At 43.7% G+C, this 21050-nt stretch overlaps 1 protein-coding gene across 2 annotated transcripts in view; it reads right to left on the bottom strand.

The window, feature by feature from the left end:
• The window catches only part of clpb (ClpB family mitochondrial disaggregase), a 76908-nt gene extending 59520 nt beyond the window's left edge, over positions 1-17388 (bottom strand). The window contains exons 1-3 of one of the 2 annotated variants that reach the window (XM_055895087.1): positions 16747-17388; positions 16575-16626; positions 12019-12105 (exon numbers count right to left, since the gene is read on the bottom strand). In XM_055895087.1, the coding sequence (XP_055751062.1) occupies positions 12019-12105; positions 16575-16626; positions 16747-17191 (584 nt within the window). In that variant the 5' untranslated portion in view covers positions 17192-17388. The remainder of the gene's footprint in view (positions 1-12018; positions 12106-16574; positions 16627-16746) is intronic. The other variant, XM_055895088.1, reaches the window with a different exon arrangement.
• Between the last annotated feature and the right edge of the window lie 3662 nt (positions 17389-21050).

Genomic DNA, 21050 nt, shown 5'->3' with positions numbered 1-21050 from the left:
ACCTCCATTTAAAGTTTTGTTTCTACTGAAGTGCCACAGCGCTCTACAGCCCTGAGCATCTAGCCTATTACATGACCCTGCGTCAAAAGACAGTTGGCAAGACGAGAGGATGTAGAACGTTTAATACACAGACTAAGTTAGCCAAACAATTGATTATAACCATTGGTAAACACTCATGTTATTAGGTCAAGTTTATCTACATGAAAATAAATTCAAGAATAAAATGTTTTAAAAAATCCTAAATGGATGTAGGCTTATTTAAGAAGTGTTTTGACAGTTATTTTATTTTCATGACGGTCTTCAACCATAACGGTCAGTTACATGGTTTATTCAATTACCGTCACAGCCCTAGTCATCATAATATGTGACTCGTTTCAGGAAACTACTTCACAGGAGAGGCATTTGAACATAAACATTATTTACATTTTTTAAAACCAAAATGTGTTTTTTGGGGGGGGGGGGGGGGGCAGAAATGCCTTTTGGAACATGTGAACATCCAGGTGCCATAATAACAAACAGGTATGCAATCTGTAAATACGAATCAAATTGTTAAATTACGGGCCTAGTTGATTTAGCCATGGGAAAAGTCAGGAACCTTCCTGCTAGCCATGATTGGCTGAGATAATGGATGGGCTGGACATGTCGAGAGATGAGTTCGGATTGGTCTACCATGTAGCTCGCTTCTGTCTATAACATGAACTTATTAGAATGTGTAGGTAATCCTTTCTTTTTTGTAGGTAATCCTAGCTATTTTGAAAGATACCACTAATAACTGCAGGTGTTCCTCTCCACTTTCTGGAGGACCGAGTTTTGAAATCAGTGGAATGCCCGGTGGAAGCAGAGTATGATAGGAGATGGAGAACATTCTGCCGTTTGATTGCAAATATGCAGAGGGGGTCAAAAAGAGAACACAGAAGGCTGTTGAATAAAACACCTGTTTCCGGATTACATCTTCAAACTAATGGTAACCATGGCATCCGTGACAGAGAGGGAGAAGCGTTCATCCATGTATACGAGTAAGAGACTCATCCTACCTACATTTTCAGATATTATACATTTCTAATTTTGGCAGAAAGTTGTTTTCATTGCAATTTAAAACGTACTTTAAACTATGTCTATTTTTATCATGTTATGTTACATTTACATTTTAGTCATTTAGCAGACGCTCTTATCCAGAGCGACTTACAGTAGAGTGCATACATTTTATTACATTTTATTACATTTTACATACTGAGACAAGGATATCCCTACCGGCCAAACCCTCCCTAACCCGGACGACGCTATGCCAATTGTGCGTCGCCCCACGGACCTCCCGGTTGCGGCCGGCTGCGACAGAGCCTGGGCGCGAACGCAGCCCAGCCTGGGCGCGAACCCAGAGACTCTGGTGGCGCAGCTAGCACTGCGATGCAGTGCCCTAGACCACTGTGCCACCCGGGAGGCTGTTGATTTAGCACAGATGTAGTGCACGTTTGCAGTGTTGGCTTCATGTGTGTCTTTCCCCTTAACGTGTTGTGCTGTTTCCCATCTCCTCTATTCATTCTATTAGAATGTATGGAACGCCATATAACACCGGCGTGTCATTCGTGGTCATGCCCTGCCGGGCGTGAGCACTCCCGTCCACTGGTCTACGCAGGTCCATTGCTGCTGTTTACAGCTAAATGGTGGTATAGGAGTGGACTGGGACTAAGGTGAACACGAGGGCAGCTTGTCGAAGGCCATCGCTGACACTCCATCACCAGCAATCATCATGGATCGGTATCGTATAATCAGAGACAACATGGTTCCTAAAGTCTGTAAGCCCAGTCATTCATATTTGACATTAAGTTGGCCGACATTAATAATCGTAGCCCATTTCACGTGTCGCTTTGCAATATCAGTTATCACTGATTCTTAATTTCCACAAACTTCAGTGTTTCCTTTCAAATGGTATCAAGAACATGCATATCCTTAAGTTTCTGAGCTACATACAGGCAGTGAGATTTGGGTATGTCATTTTAGGCAGAAAAAAAAAAGATTTATAAAAATGGGTCCGATCCTGATTCCCCAAAATAATAATCACAGGTATTTTCGGTGATTCTCACAAAATTGACACTTTGACAAAAAAAAACGAAACACATTTTCAACCATAATACCTCTTGGATCAGTAATTAGATCTGTATTTAGCTATTTCATAATTATTGTTATGTTTATTGAGCAGATACTATGCATTTTAAATCACAATTTCCACAAATTAGCAACGCAAAAATTCTCATTACTGCAACAGCTTAGAAGGTCCAAAAAAGTAATAAACAAATACATTTCTAATATGCTTTGACATCAGTAATGAAAAGGCCTGAGGTAAACATAACACTCTAAATAAATATACAGTCGTGGCCAAAAGTTGAGAAAAATACAAATATGAATTTTCACAAAGTCTGCTGCCTCAGTTTGTATGATGGCAATTTGCATATACTCCAGAATGTTATGAAGAGTGATCAGATGAATTGCAATTAATTGCAAAGTCCCTCTTTGCCATGCAAATGAACTGAATCCCCCCAAAAACATTTCCACTGCATTTCAGCCCTGCCACAAAAGGACCAGCTGACATCATGTCAGTGATTCTCTCGAGTGTTGACGAGGACAAGGCTGGAGATTACTCTGTCATGCTGATTGAGTTCGAATAACAAACTGGAAGCTTCAAAAGGAGAGTGGTACTTGGAATCATTGTTCTTTCTCTGTCAAGCATGGTTACCTGCAAGAAAACACGTGCCGTCATCATTGCTTTGCACAAAAAGGGCTTCACAGGCAAGTATTTTGCTGCCAGTAAGATTGCACCTAAATCAACAATTTATTGGATCATCAAGAACTTCAAAGAGAGCGGTTCAATTGCTGTGAAGAAGGTTCCAGGGCGCCCAAGAAAGTCCATCAAGCGCCAGGACCATCTCCTAAAGTTGATTCAGCTGCGGGATCGTGGCATCACCAGTACAGAGCTTACTCAGGAATGGCAGCAGGTAGGTGTGAGTGCATCTGCACGCACAGTGAGGCGAAGACTTTTGGAGGATGGCCTGGTGTCAAGAAGGGCAGCAAAGAAGCCACTTCTCTCCAGGAAAAACATCTGGGACAGACTGATATTCTGCAAAAGGTACAGGGATCGGACTGCTAAAGACTGGGGCAAAGTCATTTTATCTGATGAATCCCCTTTCCGATTGTTTGGTGCATCCGGAAAGAAGCTTGTCCGGAAAAGACAAGGTGAGCGCTACCATCAGTCCTGTGTCATGCCAACAGTAAAGCATCCTGAGACCATTCATGTGTGAGGTTGCTTAAAAATATCTAAAGACACTGAAGCAGCAAACTTTGTGAAAATTCATAATTGTGTCATTCTCAAAACCTTTTGCCACGACTGTACATGAAATGACCAAATTGTATGCTCGGCCAACAACTCGTTCCGAAATCCACTAGATGTTGGAACATTGCTTGCGGAGATTTGCTTCCATTCAGCCACAAGAGCATTATTGATGTTGGGCAATTAGGCCTGGCTCGCAGTCGGCGTTCCAATTCATCCCAAAGGTGTTAGATGGGGTTGAGGTCAGGGCTCTGTACAAGCCAGTCAAGTTCTTCCACACCGATTAACAAACCATTTCTGTACGGACATTATTCCTCCTCCAGAAACTCCAGTTGGCACTATCCATTCGGGCGGGCAGCGTTCTCCTGGCATCCGCCAAACCCAGATTCAGCCACTGGACTGCCAGATGGTGAAGCGTGATTCATCACGCCAGAGAACGTGTGTCGGTGAGTCCAATGGCGACGAGCTTTACACCACTCCAGCCGAAGCTTGGCATTGCGCATGGTGATCTTAGGCTTGTGTGTGGCTACTCAGCCATGGAAACCCATTTCATGAAGCTCCCGACGAACAGTTATTGTGCTATTCAATCAATCCTTGTCCCAGTGTGCTGTTCCCACATGCTTCAAGAGAGCCACCATTGTCCAGGTTTCCAAGAAAGCGAAGATAACTGAGCTAAATGACTATCGCCCCGTAGCACTCACTTCCGTCATCATGAAGTGCTTTGTAACAGCATCTCCACCCCGCTGATCCTCAGGGGCCCCACAAGGGTGCGTTCTCAGCCCTCTCCTGTACTCCCTGTTCACCCATGACTGCGTGGCCATGCACGCCTCCAACTCAATTATCAAGTTTGCAGACGACACTACAGTGGTAGGCTTGTTTACCAACAACGACGAGACGGCCTACAGGGAGGAGGTGAGGGCCCTCGGAGTGTGGTGTCAGGAAAATAACCTCACACTCAATGTCAACAAAACAAAGGAGATGATCGTGGACTTCAGGAAACAGCAGAGGGAGCAGCCCCCATCCACATCAACGGGACAGTAGTGGAGAAGGTGGAAAGTTTTAAGTTTCTCGGCGTACACATCACGTACAAACTGAAATGGTCCACCCACACAGACAGCGTGGTGAAGAAGGCGCAGCAGCGCCCAAAAACACTCAAACTTTTACAGATGCACAATCGAGAGCATCCTGTCGGGCTGTATCACCGCCTGGTACGGCAACTGCTCTGCCCACAACCGTAAGGCTCTCCAGAGGGTAGTGAGGTCTGCACAACGCATCACCGGGGGCAAACTACCTGCCCTCCAGGACACCTACACCACCCGATGTCACAGGAAGGACAAAAAGATCATCAAGGACAACAACCACCCGAGCCACTGCCTGTTCACCCCGCTATCATCCAGAAGGTGAGGTCAGTCCAGGTGCATCATCTGGGACCGAGAGCCTGAAAAACAGCTTGTATCTCAAGGCCATCAGACTGTTAAACAGCCATCACTAACATTGAGTGGCTGCTGCCAACATACTGACTCATCTCTTGCCACTTTCATAATGAAAATGTATATAATAAATGTATCACTCGCCATTTTAAACAATGCCACTTTATATAATGTTTACATACCCTACATTACTTATCTCATATGTATATACTGTACGCTATACCATCTACTGCATCTTGCCATCTTGATGTAATGTATCACTAGCCACTTTAAACAATGCCACTTCATATTATGTTTTCATACCCTACGTTACTCATCTCATATCTATATACTGTACTCTATACCATCTACTGCCTCTTGCCTATGCCGTTCGGCATTCATTTACAATTAAATTATTCAAATGTATTTTTTAATTTACAGTGAACTCCAAAAGTATTGGGAGTGACACATTTTTGTGGACGCTACCATGATTACAGATAATCCTGAATGAATTGTGAATAATGATGAGTGAGAAAGTTAGAGGCATTAATATCATACCCCTCTAAAATGCTAACCTCCCCTGTTATTGTAATGGTGAGACGTTAGCATGTCTTGGGGGTATGATATAAAATGCTAACCTCCCCTGTTATTGTAATGGTGAGACGTTAGCATGTCTTGGGGGTATGATATAAAATGCTAACCTCCCCTGTTATTGTAATGGTGAGACGTTAGCATGTCTTGGGGGTATGATATAAAATGCTAACCTCCCCTGTTATTGTAATGGTGAGACGTTAGCATGTCTTGGGGGTATGATATAAAATGCTAACCTCCCCTGTTATTGTAATGGTGAGACGTTAGCATGTCTTGGGGGTATGATATGTGCATCTGTAACTTTCTCACTCATTATTCACAATTCATTCAGGACTATCCGTAATCATGGTAGCATCCACATTAAATGTACTGTCTTGGGACATCTAACAACAGTATAGGTAAGTGCTAAAACAGGTACATGTCAAAATGGGGGATATCCTCCTTTAAGTGGCGGGGTTGCTCTTTTCTGAAACAAACTCCAGATTGTGGCTTTAAGTAAATTAAATAGGCTATATACACCCATATTTCCAAAATAACTGATGTTTTAATCTATACAATAGTGGTCCTAGTAAATACAATAATTAAAGTTACCAGCACAGCACATCCATTGACTACACATACACTGAGCATAACAAACATTAGGAACATCTTCCTAATATTGAGTTTCAGCCCCCCCCCTTTTGACCTCAGAACAGCCTCAATTCGTCAGGGCATGGACTCTACAAGGTTTTGAAAGCGTTCCACAGGGATTCTGGCCCATGTTGACTCCAATGCTTCCCACAGTTGTGTCAAGTTGGCTGGATGTCCTTTGGGTGGTGGTACAATTTTCATACAGACAGGAAACTGTTGAGCGTGAAACCCAGCAGCGTTGCAGTTCTTGATACAAACCGGTGTGCCTGGCACCTACTACCATACCCTGTTCAAAAGGCACTTAAATCTTTTGTCTTGCCCCTTCAAGCTCAATGGCACACATACACAATCCTTCTTTAACCTGTCTCCTCCCCTTCATCTACACTGATTGAAGAGGATTTAACAAGTGTCATCAATAAGGGATCATAGCTTTCACCTGGATTCACCTACTCAGTCTGTGTCATGGAATGAGCAGGTGTTCTTAATGTTTTGTATACTCAGTGTGCATTAGAAAGAGCTTATTATCAATACTGAAACGGACCTAAAAATGATGAGGTAATGCAAAATGTGTGTTTTGGTAATGAGAACCCCTTGGCTCAATCTGTAAGTAATAGGAGACAGCCTTTATGATTCAGCAAACATTTGACCACATCACTAAAGCCCATTCATGCCTCCATGTTGGTAAGGTAATGGTTCTCTAAGTTTTTCACAATTTGAGATTTTTAGTCATTTCGGCAATGTGTCGTAAAGGGGTTGTTTGAGAATAAGATCCTCATTCTGAAGGCATACAAGTGAATACATGAACTTGTGCTCATCTAAGGACTACCTCCTCTCGATGATGCATCATGGGTGAATAAAACTGTATACATTTTTTGGGGAGTTTTTACAGCAACTTGAAAGTGTTGCGGTAATGAGAAACAATGTTTTTAACTTTTTATGTAATACATATTATAGTTTAACTTTAACTAGTATACAATTTTTATGATTTATGGACAAACAGCAATATATTTTGTGTATTAATTAAATACGTTTCTTTTTTCTAAAGTAAAAATGTATAATGTAATCCGGAGGCATTTCGGTCATGAGAATTTGCTGTGAAAATGTACCAAAATGCAGGTGAAAATGTACAATTGATTTGAAATAAGACACCGTGCCATAAACTAGGCATCTTCGTCTTTAGAATGATAGTTGATTGTTGCCGATGCATCATGGTTTTCTAACTCAATTCGCTACTGCTATGGTTACACCTGGTTTCATGAAAATGACTCTCATTTCATTTGTACTTCATTTCGTCATAAACAAAATGTCTTCTGCAATAACTTGATATGAGTCAGTCCTTGTGATGACAACAGTGGTAGGCCTGGTCACCGACAACGACGAGACATCCTATAGGCAGGACGTCAGAGACCTGGCCGGGTGGTGCCAGAATAACAACCTACCCCTCAACGTAACCAAGACTAAGGAGATGATTGTGGACTACAGGAAAAGGAGGACCGAGCACGCCCCCATTCTCATCGACGGGGCTGTAGTGGAGCAGGTTGAGAGCTTCAAGTTCCTTGGTGTCCACATCACCAACAAACTAGAATGGTCCAACACACCAAGACAGTCATGAAGAGGGCACGACAAAGCCTCTTCCCCCTCAGGAAACTTAAAAGAGTTGGCATGGGTCCTGAGATCCTCAAAAGGTTCTACAGCTGCAACATCGAGAGCATCCTGACCGGTTGCATCACTGCCTGGTACGGCAACTGCTCGGCCTCCGACCACAAGGCACTACAGAGGGTAGTGCGAACGGCCCAGTACATCACTGGGGCTAAGCGGCCTGCCATCCAGGACCTCTACACCAGGCGGTGTCAGAGGAAGACCCTAAAAATTGTCAAAGACCCCAGCCACCCCAGTCATAGACTGTTCTCTCTACTACCGCATGGCAAGCGGTACCGGAGTGCCAAGTCTAGGACAAAAAGGCTTCTCAACAGTTTTTACCCCAAGCCATAAGACTCCTGAACAGGTAATCAAATGGCTACCTGGACTATTTGCATTGTGTGACCCCCCCCAACCCCTCTTTTACGCTACTGCTACTCTCTGTTTATCATATATGCATAGTCACTTTAACTATACATTCATGTACATACTACCTCAATTGGGCCGACCAACCAGTGCTCCCGGGCTAACCGGGCTATCTGCATTGTGTCCCGCCACCCACCACCCCCTCTTTTACGTTACTGCTACTCTCTGTTCATCATATATGCATAGTCACTTTAACCATATCTACATGTACATACTACCTCAAATCAGCCTGACTAAACGGTGTCTGTATGAAGCCTCGCTACTTTTATAGCCTCGCTACTGTATATAGCCTGTCTTTTTACTGTTGTTTTATTTCTTTACCTACCTATTGTTCACCCAATAGCTTTTTTTGCACTATTGGTAGGAGCCTGTAAGTAAGCATTTCACTGTTGTATTCGGCGCACGTGACAAATAAACTTTGATTTGATCCATCTTGAATAATGGTTCTAATCTCCAGCCTCCCAGCAGCAGACAAAGTGGCAGGGTGGCCATCGACAGTAGCACACTGTATCAAATAACAACTGTGGCTTTCAGCTTCAGTTGCCTGTAGCCTATTAATGCTAATTTCATGTTTTCCTGTCATCATTCTAATACATTTGTTCATTGTTACAGGTGGAGTTTCAGTTCCTAAGAACCAGGTTACACCTTGCCTCAACTGATCCTGGGAAATGCTTCTCTATGCAAGCTTCAAACATGCTACCCAATTAACAAATGCTTGGTCCCACAGTCACCACCTGTTTGCAAATTAAGGCTACCCAGCAATGCGTTTCACCACATTGGTTCCCTTACTGCTAAATGCAAAGTTCATCTGGCACCTGTGCATTCTTGGGTAGCACCCAGTTTTCATAACACTCTTACTACGGTTGTTGCAACAGTGCCAGAGCTCAAGATCTCATTATGTGTTAGGCAGTTGGCCCTCGAGGACAGGTTTTACTACGGATGCTTCCCACCCGCGTATTTTGGGGGGATTTTCAGCCTCAGTAGTCTGCAGTTCATTGGTTTACAATACTGATAATTGGTAGGCAGGTAGCCTAACAGTTAAGAGACAGGTAGCCTAGCAGTTAAGAGCTAGCTAGCTAAATTGCCATACATGTTTAATGCTTTTCGACCTGTCCCCAAATTAATGTAATTGGTTCAGAGTTTGTTTTGATATTTTAACCTGCGTGTCGTGATCGCGTTCGGTGTGGGGAGACAAAATACATTTATGCACGATGGCGCACGGGCACAGCCGGTTTGGGTTCCGTGTTAGCCATGGGCAGAATGTCATTCACCTATTGACCTTTAGCCTATAAGCACGGCACAATAATTCACATTCTGTACACTTGCGGTTTTAACCTATGGGCTCACCTATATTATCACTTTCCTCTCTCTCAACCAAATGGGTGTAAACCTTTATATTTACATTTGAGTCATTTAGCAGACGCTCTTATCCATACATTTTCGTACTGGTCCCCCGCGAGAATCAAACCCACAACCCTGGTGTTGCAAGCACCATGCTAGCTATACTACCCTTAAGGCTCCGAAGAGCATTCCTTAGAGACGAGGCCATACGCCAAACTATTTAATAAAACTTCATATTGCATTGTCTCTGTTGTTCATTCAGTTGAGCCTGCACTGGAATGAACTATAGTTCACAGAAATGCTGCAGTGAGTGTGTGTCTTAATTCTATAGTGTGTATTATGACCGTGTGTGTGTGTGTGTGTGTGTGTGTGTGTGTGTGTGTGTGTGTGTGTGTGTGTGTGAGAGAGAGAAAGTGATGTCTCTGTGTGTTTTCTCTGTCTTCCCTGCAGCATTGAGAGCTCACTGGGGGGTTTAGAGAACAGAATGAAACACACGAGTGTCACCACCACTCTGAGTTATAACACTCATAACACACAGTGTAACACACACACACACACACACACACACACGAGTACAGTACTAGTGTGCACAAGACGAGAACACATACATCAATATGGAACACAACAACACAAATCAACACAAACATCCGCACTTCATATCTCAACACACCAGGCTACATAACGCCAACATTCAACATGTTTCAGTTCATTCAGAGGCATTAAAACACAGAGGGTGAGTTGGGGGGGGGGGGGGGTGCAGAGAAGATGGAAGGGAGGGTTTAAATGTGATTGAAATAAACCGGCATGGGGAAACCGATGTATGGGCAAAGGGGTGCCGTTGATGCAGTGTGTGTTACCTATAGCTGAGTGTGTAGAGGCCTCTTTCTGGTATGTGTGTGTGTGTGTGTGTGTACAGTGCCTTCAGAAAGTATTCACACCACATAACTTTCTCCACGTTGCTGTGTTACATGGTGGGAATAAATTGAATTTAATTGATTCAATTTTTTGGTCAACAATCTACAAAATACACTGTGAAGTCAAAGTGGAATAGAAATTCTAAACATTTGTAAAACATGAATGAAAAATAGAAACAGTCATATCTTGATGAGATAAGTATTCAAACCCCGAGTCAATACATGTTAGAATCATCTTCGGCAGTGATTACAGCTGTCTCTCTGAGTAAGTCTCTAAGAGCTGTGAGTCTTTCTGAGTAAGTCTCTAAGAGCTGTGAGTCTTTCTGGGTAAGTCACCAGGAGCTGTGAGTCTTTCTGGGTAAGTCTCCAGGAGCTGTGAGTCTTTCTGGGTAAGTCTCCAGGAGCTGTGAGTCTTTCTGGGTAAGTCTCTAAGAGCTGTGAGTCTTTCCGGGTAAGTCTCTAGGAGCTGTGCGTCTTTCTGGGTAAGTCTCTAAGAGCTGTGAGTCTTTCTGGGTAAGTCACCAGGAGCTGTGAGTCTTTCTGGGTAAGTCTCTAGGAGCTGTGCGTCTTTCTGGGTAAGTCTCTAAGAGCTGTGAGTGTTTCTGGGTAAGTCTCTAAGAGCTGTGAGTCTTTCTGGGTAAGTCTCTAAGAGCTGTGAGTCTTTCTGGGTAAGTCTCTAAGAGCTTTCCACACCTGGATTGTGCAATATTTGTCTATTATTCTTTTCAATATTCAAGCTCTGTCAAAGTGGTTGTTGATCATTGCTAGACAACCATTAACAGTTCTTGCCATAGATTTTCAAGCAGATTTATGTTAAAAATGTAGCTCGGTCACTCAGGAACATTCACCGTCTTCTTGGTAAGCAACTCCAGTGTAGATTTGGCCTTGTTGTTTTAGGTTATTGTCCTGCTGAAAGGTGAAGTTCATCTTCAAATGAAATCCCAAGTTCAACAAACATTGGGAAAGGGCGGCACTCCAAAAAGTTTAGAAAAACATAAAAGGACAAAAAGACGTCACCTAATTTCACCTTTTTTTTTTATTTTCGTCCGAACAGGCTAACGCGTTTCCACAGTTATGCAATTCCCTGCTCGACTGAGACCTTACAGATAATTGTATGTGTGGGGTACAGAGGTAGTCATTAAAAATGATGTTAAATACCATTATTGCACACAGCGTGAGTCCATGGAACTTATGTGACTTGTTCAGCACATTTTTACTCCAGAACATATTTATGATTATGGCATAAAGGGGTTGAATACTAGCTGACTCAAGACATTTCAGCTTTAATTTGTAACTACTTTGTAACATTTTCATAAAACATTGTGTGTCGGCAAGTGAGAAGAAAAATCTAAATGTAATCAATTTTAAATTCAGGGTGTAACACGAAATGTGGAAAAAGTTGAGGGGTGTGAATACTTTCTGTGGGCCTCTTTCTGGTGTGTGTGTATATTCAGAAGGGGGGGGTTCAGTGAACTAGTGTCTGTAACTGTTGAGGGCCCTTTGTCTCACAGGAACATGGCACATTGGCCAACCATCCCCAAATTGGATTCACCCCACCTTAACCCTCCACCTCTCTCTGTGTGTACAGGGATACAGAGGGGCTAATTTAATTTAGAGGGTGCAGGGCAGGGGGAGGGAGCATTAGTAGACGTCTGGTGTGATAGGAGCATTCTACTGTGGCAATATGTCTGTATGGGACAAGGTTAACACAGGAAGAGCCGGACACACACACTGCTCTCTCTCTGACCTGTGCTGGCGGTTCATAGCTGCCACCATGAGAGAGGTCCAGCCCAGACGGTGCCGGTGGTTAGGCTCCACCCCCTCACCCAGCAACCTGACAGGAAATAGGAACATGAAGAGGTTAAGAAAGTAACCCTAGCAACAGAACAGCTATCTGTATTAACTTCAGATCTCAGGTGCTACCAACAGACTCCGACAGGAACAACGTAAGATGTGTGTGTGTAGGTTGAGTTCTGTGCCTGAGGGGACGACGTCGGGCTGTGTTATCTGAGAAGGAGGGGTGTGTTAGTGTGTGTCGGAGGTAACCCGTCTGTGTTCTGCTGGGGGGACGACGTCGGGCTGTGTTATCTGAGAAGGAGGGGTGTGTTAGTGTGTGTCGGAGGTAACCCGTCTGTGTTCCGCTGGGGGGACGACATCGGGCTGTGTTATCTGAGAAGGAGGGGTGTGTTAGTGTGTGTCGGAGGTAACCCGTCTGTGTTCCGCTGGGGGGGGACGGTGTCTGTGTTGACTGTAAACACACTGTGCCTCACTCTAACCTGCCCCCCCCCCCCCCCCCCACACACAGACAAAACGACCCCCTATACCTCTTCTCTCTATAGCTAAAACACATCTGTGCAGTCTCACCTAGCCTACACCATCTGTCCCAACTCTGTAGCAGAGTGACACACGCCCTTAAACCTACACACACTTACATGGGTAATGTAAGATAAGGATACAGACAACATACTGCTGCTGCGATAACAGGTGACAGGTGCCCTTTTCACATCTACACTCAAAAATGTGATTTACACCATCATTTCAGACGTTTCACACACTTTATCACTAGGACAGGTGGAGATACCCTCCTCCCATACTGTGCCCCCCCACACACACACCTCCCATGGCCCTCCTGCCCATGGTTCTGGGTGACTGGTTTTGGGGGCCCTAGGAAACCAGAGGGAGGGAGGGGTGTTTGACTTACAGCTTATCCTGAGCCAGTCCTGAGACATAAATTGGAGAGAGAGAGAGAGAGAAAGAGAGAGAGAGAGAGAGAGAGAGAAAGAGAGAGAGAGAAAGAGAGAGAGAGAAAGAGAGAGAGAGAGAGAGAAAGAGAGAGAGAGAGAGAGAGAGAGAGACACAGAGAGAGAAAGAGAGAGAGAGAGAGAGAGAGAGAGAGAGACACAGAGAGAGACAGAGAGCGAGAGAGAGACACAGAGAGAAAGAGAGAGAGACAGAGAGAGACAGAGAGAGACAGAGAGAGACAGAGAGAGAGCGGGAGAGAGCGAGAGAGAGAGAGAGAGAGAGAGAGCGAGAGACACAGAGAGAGAGAGAGAGCGAGAGAGCGAGAGAGAGAGAGAGAGAGAGAGAGAGAGAAAGCACGTGTGCACGAAAGAGGGTTGTGTCTCTGAGTAGGCCTATACAGTTGAAGTCGGAAGTTTACATACACTTAGGTTGGAGTCATTATAACTCGTTTTTCAACCACTCCTCAAATTTCTTGTTAACAAACTATAGTTTTGGCAAGTCGGTTAGGACATCTACTTTGTGCATGACACAAGTCATTTTTCCAACAATTGTTTACAGACGGATTATTTCATTGTATCACAATTCCAGTGAGTCAGAGGTTTACTAAGTTGACTGCTTGGAAAATTCCAGAAAATGATGTCATGGCTTTAGAAGCTTCTGATAGGCTAATTGACATCATTTGAGTCAATTGGAGGTGTACCTGTGGATGTGTTTCAAGACCTACCTTCAAACTCAGTGCCTCTTTGCTTGACATCATGGGAAAATCAAAAGAAATCAGCCATAAAAATTGTAGACCTCCACAAGTCTGGTTCAACCTTGGGAGCAATTTCCAAATGCCTGAAGGTACCACGTTCATCTGTACAAACAATAGTACGCAAGTATAAACACCATGGGACCACGCAGACGTCATACCGCTCAGGAAGGAGACGTGTTCTGTCTCCTAGAGATGAATGTACTTTGGTGTGAAAAGTGCAAATCAATCCCAGAACAACAGCAAAGGCCCTTGTGCAGATGCTGGAGGAAACAGGTACAAAAGTATCTATATCCACAGTAAAACGAGTCCTATATCGACGTAACCTGAAAGGCCGCTCAGCAAGAAAGAAGCCACTGCTCCAAAACCACCATAAAAAAGACAGACTATGGTTTGCAACTGCACATGGTGAAAAAGATCGCAGTTTTTGGAGAAATGTCCTCTGGTCTGATGAAACAAAAATAGAACTGTTTGGCCATAATGACCATTGTTATGTTTGGAGGAAAAAGGGGGAGGCTTGCAAGCCGAAGAACACCATCCCAACCATGAAGCACGGGGGTGGCAGCATCATGTTGTGGGGGTGCTTTGCTGCAAAATAGATGGCATCATGAGGGGGGAAATTATGTGGATATATTGAAGCAACATCTCAAGACATCAGTCAGGAAGTTAAAGCTTGGTCGCAAATGGGTGTTCCAAATGAACAATGACCCCAAGCATACTTCCAAAGTTGTGGAAAAACGGCTTATGGACAACCAAGTCAAGGTATTGGAGTGGCCATCACAAACCCCTGACCTCAATCCTATAGAAAATTTGTGGGCAGAACTGAAAAAGCATGTGCGAGCATGGAGGCCTACAAACCTGACTCAGTTACACCAGTTCTGTCAGGAGGAATGGGCCAAAATTCACCCAACTTATTGTGGGAAGCTTGTGGAAGGCTACCCGAAACGTTTCACCAAAGTTAAACATTTTAAAGGCAATGCTACCGAATACTAATTGGGTGTATGTAAACTTCTGACCCACTGGGAATGTGAGGAAAGAAATACAAGCGGAAATAAATCACTCTCTACTATTATTCTGACATTTCACATTCTTAAAATATAGTGGTGATCCTAACTGACCTAAGACATGGAATTTTTACAAGGATTAAATGTCAGAAAAACTGAGTTTAAATGTATTTGGCTAAGGTGTATGTAAACCTCCGACTTCAACTGTATCTCTGTGATGCAGTCTGACTGCCCTCTACCTCTCACCTGCCACATTGAAAAATGTTGTGACTAAAGTAAACAAAAAATAGAAATGATATCACCAAAACAAGATAAATTACCTAAAAAACGATGGAAAAATACTTGAGCACCTTAAAATGATATTATGGGCAGAAAACGCAATTCATCTCCATTGAAGTTGATGGGTCATTTATAACAACAACCTTTTGATACAGCCAATCAGTTCAATGACTGAAAAGCGGATAAACTGAGAAGTGAAATTACAACATTGAACCATCATATGTGTATTGAAGATTGAAAAATGAAATAAGAATTACTGTTTTGAATTTGGTGAAGTTTGTGTGGAAAAAGTAGAAAAACGATTGTTATCGATCAATAAAGATACACCACCAGGTATAGACAACCTTGAAGGGAAACTATTGAGAATGGTAGCAGACAGTATTGAGAATGGTAGCAGACAGTAGTGCCACCCCTATTTTCTATATATTTAACCAAAGCTTTAATGAGTGTGCCCACAGGTGTGGAAGAAATCTAAAGCAATTCCACTGCTTAAAAATATTATTGCACTTTTTTAGTTACTACATGAATCCATGTGTTATTTCATCGTTTTGACGTCTTCACTATTATTATACAATGTAGAAAATAGTAAAAAAAATAAAGAAAAACCCTTGAATGAGTAGGCATGTCAGGTCACAGTTGTAAATGAGAACTTGTTCTCAACTAGCCTACCTGGTTAAATAAAAAAAATGTCCAAACCTTTGACTGGTACTGTATATTATTCTTTGATGTCCTTGCCCAGAACTGTTCTGTACTTTGTCATGTAGTAGTACATTTTATGTGAACCCCAGGAAGATTAGCTGCTACATGGGCAGTAGCTAATGGGGAACCAAATAAATTAAACAGACATGGACCTCTATCTCCCTCTAGTGGGGAGAACTGGGAATACAATGATGTGCTGTGGTATACATGGACACTTCCAGAAATACTGTCTGTGATGAGACTCCATATGATTTGGACCTCACAGACAGTAGTGTGGAGTAATTAATTTGTAATTAATTTTTCCCCCTTCATTTCCTACAGCAGTATAGTAATGTAGAGAAGTAAGTAAACAATTCAAATGTGTGATTGAATCTATTCCTGGAGACTAGCAGTAATTACGATGATCATAACTTGTAATGTTTGGTGCCTGCTCAACATGTGTGTTATTCTACTGGGTACTTAGTGTAACCAAGCAGAGAGAACGCAACAGCAAGACAATCTGAGGCTCTGGACGTCTCTGTCACATAGAAGTCTTTTGTCTAAATGTAAAAGCTTTTCCCCTGTGCAGACAGTCAGTATTCCCCTGTGCAGACAGTCAGTATTCCCCTGTGCAGACAGTCAGTATTCCCCTGTGCAGACAGTCAGTATTCCCCTGTGCAGACAGTCAGTATTCCCCTGTGCAGACAGTCAGTATTCCCCTGTGCAGACAGTCAGTATGTGTATTGTGTGGAAGTCAGGAGAGTCTGTGTGTGTGTGTGTGTGTGTGTGTGTGTGTGTGTGTGTGTGTGTGTGTGTGTGTGTGTGTGTGTGTGTGTGTTTATAATGTACCTTGCCACATCTTGCGAGCTGTTGGTCCTTGCAGCCTCCAGAAGTGCATCACCTGGAAAGAAGACTCATGTCCTTTTAGTATCTTTAGCAGACAGTGTGAGTACACACACACACACACACACACACACACACACACACACACACACACACACACACACACACACACACACACCTTTCGTATCAGAGTCCTTCTTGAGGCAGAAGGCCATGGCTGCAGCGGACAGTACCCCAGCAGAGGCCAGTGCGTACGGGCGGCTGCTCCCGCTCTCTCCCCCGGTCCTTCCCCCGCTCTGTTCCCAGTACTGGTTGTTGTTGTTACGTCCCTTGGAAGCCAGAGAGACCCAGGAGCTCCTGCGATCCTGGAGATTAGAGAGCCACCTGGGGGCCAGATGGTGATACTGTATGGTCAGGCTCACACTCTGGCCTTTCGCCTCCTCGCTCAGAATTCCTCTACGGGAGACACGGGAGCTAGAAACGATGGGGTTCCGGTTGGCGTCCGCTTTATCGAGGATGATGCGGTTCCTCGCGGCGTCCTTTGTGCTTGTCTGGAGCACACGGCACGGCGAAAGGCTGCGCGACCTTCGCATGAAGATCCGCGGTGGAACCGAAGACAACATTGCGGGAAAACACGCGAACCGTGCAACGTTAAGCCTGATGATAGTACTTACTAGAAACGACAACACCTTGAATTGAAGTCTACTGCCGTTATTCCGCCTATAGACCGTTATGTATCTGCTAATGGTTGACAGCAGCGACAGAACAAAAACAACCCAAGCATGGTTTGTCACTGGAACATGAACTGCATCATGGGAATAATAGTTTTTTTCCTACAGAAACTAACTGGCTCCACTTCCTGGTATCACAGAGGCTACTCCAGCACCTCTTATGAAGGTTAACTCTGCATTTATTCATAGTCTTAAAATGTTCCACACACAACTTCATCTAAATCAATCCCCATATGAAAAATTTTACTTTTGTTCTGCTTTATAACAAACAAAACAACTTTCTCCTTCGCTATGATTCGCCACCAGATGGCGTTCAGATCCTGTGGCACTGCCGAGGCTGGATAACGCAACAAACACGTGTTGTGTCGCAGCAGTCAGCAGTCACTAGGCCTAATACAAGCACGAATAGCCTATGGGGGCTGGTGCTAGCCAAAATTGAGTGAACTGCTGGGGAAAACTTCAGGAGATGCAGTATTTAATTGTTGTATTTCGTTTCCTTAGGGAGATGAGAATACTGAGTACAATTTAGACCTTCCTACTCACTGGTCCACACTCCAGTCCAGTTGGTGGCGGTGATGCACCTTAAAGTTGGTTGTCAACCACCATATAAAATCCCCAGAAGAAGAAGAAGAACGCTGGCCACAATGTGGGAGCTTAGGAAATGTACAGTGTACAGTCAATAGGAAAACAACATATTTGTTGGAGACATCTATAACCCAGGGTCAACCATTTGATCACATACAACATTCAAATATAACTTTACAGATCAACCTTTAATGTTGGCTACATATCACAAGACTCTTCACAGTTGATCACCCTGTAAAATATATTTTCTTTGCCTTTTGTATTTTTCAGAATAGCTCCTGTTTTCCCCAGTCCATTCACTATGCTGCTCCCAGTCCATTCACTATGGCAGCACAGAGACATGCTATGCTGTTCCCAGTCCATTCACAATGGCAGCACAGAGACATGCTATGCTGTTCCCAGTCCATTCACTATGGCAGCACAGAGACATGCTATGGTGTTCCCAGTCCATTCACTATGGCAGCACAGAGACATGCTATGGTGCTCCCAGTCCATTCACTATGGCAGCACAGAGACATGCTATGCTGCTCACAGTACATTCACTATGGCAGCACAGAGACATGCTATGGTGTTCCCAGTCCATTCACTATGGCAGCACAGAGACATGCTATGGTGTTCCCAGTCCATTCCCTATGGCAGCACAGAGACATGCTATGGTGTTCCCAGTCCATTCACTATGGCAGCACAGAGACATGCTATGGTGTTCCCAGTCCATTCACTATGGCAGCACAGAGACATGGTATGGTGTTCCCAGTCCATTCACTATGGCAGCACAGAGACATGCTATGCTGCTCGCAGTCCATTCACTATGGCAGCACAGAGACATGCTATGGTGTTCCCAGTCCATTCACTATGGCAGCACAGAGACATGCTATGGTGTTCCCAGTCCATTCACTATGGCAGCACAGAGACATGCTATGGTGTTCCCAGTCCATTCACTATGGCAGCACAGAGACATGCTATGGTGTTCCCAGTCCATTCACTATGGCAGCACAGAGACATGCTATGCTGCTCCCAGTCCATTCACTATGGCAGCACAGAGACATGCTATGGTGTTCCCAGTCCATTCACTATGGCAGCACAGAGACATGCTATGCTGCTCGCAGTACATTCACTATGGCAGCACAGAGACATGCTATGGTGTTCCCAGTCCATTCCCTATGGCAGCACAGAGACATGGTATGGTGTTCCCAGTCCATTCACTATGGCAGCACAGAGACATGCTATGCTGTTCCCAGTCCATTCACTAATATACAGCCTCACCTGAGAGTGTAAATAACAGTCTCACCTGAGAGTCTAAAAAAACAGTCTTGCTGTGAAATCCAAAATTCCTAAGAAGTTGCTGTTTGCAGTAATCCCAAACAATGTTAATGTAGGGGCGGCCCTATAGCCTAATCCTTAGAGGATAAATCACATGCAGAGAGCATTGTTCATTTGCTGGTCTCTTGATAAACTTTTGACAAAGGCTATGGAGCTATTCTGGCCAATGTTTGAAATATTAAGAAATATTAAGAATAATTTAAACATATATAGTTTGCTCTGTGTGCTTGCCTCAGTATAAATACCTGAGAGAGTCACTACCAGGTGTGGATGAGAGAACATGGCAATTCCAAGAGAGGGAAATAGTTTTCCTTTATAGAGTTTAAAAAGTTTCGCCATTCTTCTCCACATGGGGAGAGAAAGCACCCGTGGCATTCATCCAAACACACACGTCTCATTCATCCAAACACACACATCTCATTCTGCCAAACACACACGTCTCATTCTGCCAAACACACACATCTCATTCTGCCAAACACACACGTCTCATTCATCCAAACACACACATCTCATTTATCCAAACACACACATCTCATTCTGCCAAACACACACATCTCATTCATCCAAACACACACATCTCATTCTGCCAAACACACACATCTCATTCTGCCAAACACACACATCTCATTCTGCCAAACACACACATCTCATTCTGCCAAACACACACATCTCATTCTGCCAAACACAAAACCATAGTTCAAAGCCAAGAGGAAATGTGTCACTATTGCCTTACTGCCTTTCCACTTCTTAAATGGACTGTGTTCTGTTCCCAGACTAATAAATATAAAGTCATTAAAACTGTAGCCTACCCAGGCCTGATATATAAGACTCCAGACTAATAAATATAAAGTCATTAAAACTGTAGCCTTCCCAGGCCTGATATATAAGACACCAGACTAATAAATATAAAGTCATTAAAACTGTAGCCTACCCAGGCCTGATATATAAGACACCAGACTAATAAATATAAAGTCATTAAAACTGTAGCCTACCCAGGCCTGATATATAAGACTCCAGACTAATAAATATAAAGTCATTAAAACTGTAGCCTTCCCAGGCCTGATATATAAGACACCAGACTAATAAATATAAAGTCATTAAAACTGTAGCCTACCCAGGCCTGATATATAAGACACCAGACTAAGGAACTTATTCAGACATAAAATATCAGAGACATGTGGCGTATCATCCCATTGGAGATGTGTCTTTCTTAAAGGCACTTGCCCATTCCGGCAAGTCAGGACTGTTTTTGGGTTGCCTGAAGAGTATCATCATTTATGGAATTTTTGGATTCCTCTTTATGTGTACATTCTAATAAACAAGGACTCCAAAAGGCTTCTTCGGCTGTCCCCATAGAATAACCCTTTTTGGTTTCACGTAGAACCCTTTTTGGTTCCATAGGTGAGTGTAGGCTACTGGTCTGTACATCGCCATAGGTGAGTGTAGGCTACTGGTCTGTACATCGCCATAGGTGAGTGTAGGCTACTGGTCTGTACATCGCCATAGGTGAGTGTAGGCTACTGGTCTGTACATCGCCATAGGTGAGTGTAGGCTACTGGTCTGTACATCGCCATATGTGAGTGTAGGCTACTGGTCTGTACATCGCCATAGGTGAGTGTAGGCTACTGGTCTTGTTTGACGTTTCTAAAGTAGCCTAAAGGCATTCTCCCAATAGCCATATCCCACAATAATGGTTATGTTGTTGAAATTGCAAGAAAAATAGTGAGAAAATAAACGACACCAGCAAAAAAAAGGGTGAAGTAGGGAGGAGAGTACACGTCAGCTTATTGGTCCAGGCGCGCTGATATCTGGTCCCTGATACAGGGACGTACGTGCGTGCGTCCGT

This window comes from Salvelinus fontinalis, chromosome 33 (genome assembly GCF_029448725.1).
Source record: "Salvelinus fontinalis isolate EN_2023a chromosome 33, ASM2944872v1, whole genome shotgun sequence".
Lineage (NCBI taxonomy): Eukaryota > Metazoa > Chordata > Actinopteri > Salmoniformes > Salmonidae > Salvelinus > Salvelinus fontinalis.
This window is presented reverse-complemented; position numbering and strand designations above follow the sequence as displayed.